Raw genomic sequence first — 3,000 nt, forward strand, 5'->3', positions numbered from 1 at the left:
TATTACATAGAAGAAGGAGATAGAAAGAGAGGGGTGGGGGTGGGAGGTGGAGAGCATTGTTGTAGCCCACAGGCTCTGGAGCACTTTCTGCATTATACATCAGCCTCGCTCCTGCCCCCCCCCCCCCCCCCCCCCCCATCAAGTCACTGCAGGAGATATCAGAGGCATTAGCTCGTCTTGAACCCGGGCTGGGTCCTCCGCTTCCAGCTGAATGCAGGAACACAAACAGAGGGCACAAACCTGCGTCCACTTTGACCACAGTACTGTGGTGAGGTCAGGGGGCCGCAGGCTGTGCAGTAAGAAGAGCAGACCAAACAAAAGGCACTTCAAGCTACAAACGCAAACTCGGCGTGCCTCTTGCGTTGCGTGACCTTCTGCTCATCGCCGAGATGATTCAATATGAAGAGTTTATTGAAAGCGGTTTGCAGATGGAGGATGAACGTGATGTGAGGAGTGAAAAGTGAACGAGGGTTGTGTCCTTCTGGTATTTATAGCCGAGGTAGCTTCTGGCAGTGCGGGGCTGAAATGGGTCCTCCACTGCCCCCTCTGAATGAGAGCATGACCTTTCACCTTTGTTTTGGCAGTTAAAAGCCGGCACAACTAAATGGTTTTCCTCCTCTTGGCCTTGGAGGCTGACAGGTGTCACTGGGAGCAGTGCTGTAATCTGAGATTATGTGAAATTATCATATTCCTACACTGACTGGGCCATCACATGTTGTTATTCTAATCGTTATTGTTTTAGTTGTTTTAAATAATAGGGAAAACAATCAGTAGGTTACATTCAAGATGTTTAGACGTTAGATGTTGAAGCACTTATTTCTAGGCAGCTTTTACAATGATAAGAACATGATTTGGTTGAATGGCATCATACAGTCACATAGTCTTTCATTTCTTAGCCTTGAGATGAAAATCATTTAACTCGTTTTGTTGAAAAGTGGTTACATGGAGAGGAATTTTATGTTATTTATTTTCAGATTGACATCCATACATTTTTGACGTTCTTCTGTCATGGGCTTTGAATGGGCTTCACGGGAACTTGAGTCATGAAACCTGCTGAAACTATCATGGACCACTTAGCCTTTGATTTAAAAAAAGAATAATTGAAATTTACCAGCAATTTAAAATTCCACTTTCTTTGCGTTTCCACAGCACCACCCGGGGCTCGAAGACATCAGCCCCAGCGAAGAGGTGACGGACATGGAGGACAACGAGGAGGAAGACCTGGGTGTCCTGGACGACCAGCGGAGCATCATTCTCCACCTGCTGTCCCAGCTCAAACTGGGCATGGACCTCACACGGGTAAGAAAATAATAACCTGACGCTGCCAGATGGACGGTATAGCTCCACATAGTTTCACTAAACCACTCGATCTGGGAATGAAGTAACCAGACCCGCTGACGGAGGCGGGCACTTTTTCCAAGCTACTTGGCAGGTGATTGGATGACCCATCTGTCTATCACCGCTGGTGCGTGTTAACTTCAACCAATCAGATCGCCATGCCTCTGACGTCACGTTTGCGACCGGAGGAAGGTGCCTGTCTATCATTGATTGAGTCCTCACCGTCCTCACGGTCGTAAAGTCACCTTCGAAGCATTTAGTTAGATTATAACGAACTAGTTGTGTGGCTTAGCCTTCCCAAATGTTGAGGGTCGTTTTGTAGAATTTAATACATAGAATTGGGAACGTTACATTCAATTTCATTCAGACTGCCTGTCACTTCCGCGGCGGCAGCCATGTTGACGAGTGAAAAGAACTACAAAGACCATGTACCCACTACTTGCCCAGACGAGCCTGAGCCCGCCTACGGCTGCCGCTGATTCGTCGGGCCGGCATGGCTCGACCAATTATCCTAACTGCCTGCGCATGACAAGATGGATTACGTCGAGAGAATCTCTTTTGATCTCGCGAGGTTATCCATCTTGCAAGCAAGGTTAAGAAAATAAAGCATGGACCAAAAGCCAAATGTCTTGAATACAATCCTAGCCAAATCCCCAAGAGTTCCACACGACCTATCTGTCAGAAGAGTTCCACACAACCTCTCTGTCAGAAGAGTTCCACACGACCTCTCTGTCAGAAGAGTTCCACACGACCAGAAAAGTCAGAAAAGTCTTCAGCTTTTACTATTCCGCATATTCTGGGTCTTTTGCTTACTAGGTGGTGCTGCCAACCTTCATCTTGGAAAAGCGCTCCCTGCTGGAGATGTACGCCAACTTCATGGCCCACCCCGACATGTTCCTGTCCATCACCGCCGGGGCCACAGCCGAGGACCGCATCGTCCGCTTCGTGGAGTATTACCTGACCGCCTTCCACGAGGGCCGCAAGGGCGCCGTGGCCAAGAAGCCCTACAACCCGGCACTGGGGGAGACCTTCCACTGCTCCTGGGAGGTACCTCGGGACAAGGTCAAGCCTCTAGTCCGGTCTAACCAGGGCTCGAGCAGGGAGCCGGGCAGGGGCCCCAACAACGCGCAGCAGAGCGACAGAGACGATTCGCCCGGAGGTTGCTACAGAGTCGGCTTCGTGGCGGAGCAGGTGTCCCATCATCCGCCGGTGTCGGGCTTTTACTGCGAGTGCCGGGAGAAGAGGATGTGCGTCAACGCCCATGTGTGGACCAAGAGCAAGTTCATGGGCATGTCCATAGGGGTGTCCATGGTGGGGGAAGGTAAGCTAATGCACGACATGAATGCCCTAAGTCAGATGATTAGGTCGGAAACCACCAGAGTTTCCAAGTTATGATGCAATGGTGGCGTTTAACTTTCTCCATTTTTGTGTCAGTCAACAGTAAAGAGCCTTACATTTCTTACATTTGTTTGAATAAAGTTTGCCAAATTAGCTTGTTAAACTGCAGGATGCTGTATCTGTGTTTGTTCATTGTTTGACAAAATAGCACATGGATGCAACGCTGCTTAGCAGCTGACTTTCCCATCAGCACAAATGGAACTGTTACAGTTAGTACAAACTAATGCACATACAATGTGGTGCTTTAAGTTGACTAAACTTGAT

General features: G+C 48.8%; 1 protein-coding gene across 1 annotated transcript; it reads left to right on the forward strand.

Moving 5' to 3' along the window:
• Nucleotides 1-1,149: 1,149 nt before the first annotated feature.
• On the forward strand, nt 1,150-2,659 carry LOC310771785 (oxysterol-binding protein-related protein 10-like; the record flags this gene model as incomplete). Its single annotated transcript, XM_083664309.1, has 2 exons — nt 1,150-1,299; nt 2,155-2,659. Coding segments are annotated over 2 exons (655 nt in total), but the record flags the coding sequence as incomplete, so codon positions are not given.
• Between the last annotated feature and the right edge of the window lie 341 nt (nt 2,660-3,000).

The sequence above is a fragment of the Poromitra crassiceps genome, assembly GCF_964638095.1.
Source record: "Poromitra crassiceps genome assembly, contig: HAP1_SCAFFOLD_2517, whole genome shotgun sequence".
In the NCBI taxonomy this organism is placed as follows: Eukaryota; Metazoa; Chordata; class Actinopteri; order Beryciformes; family Melamphaidae; genus Poromitra; species Poromitra crassiceps.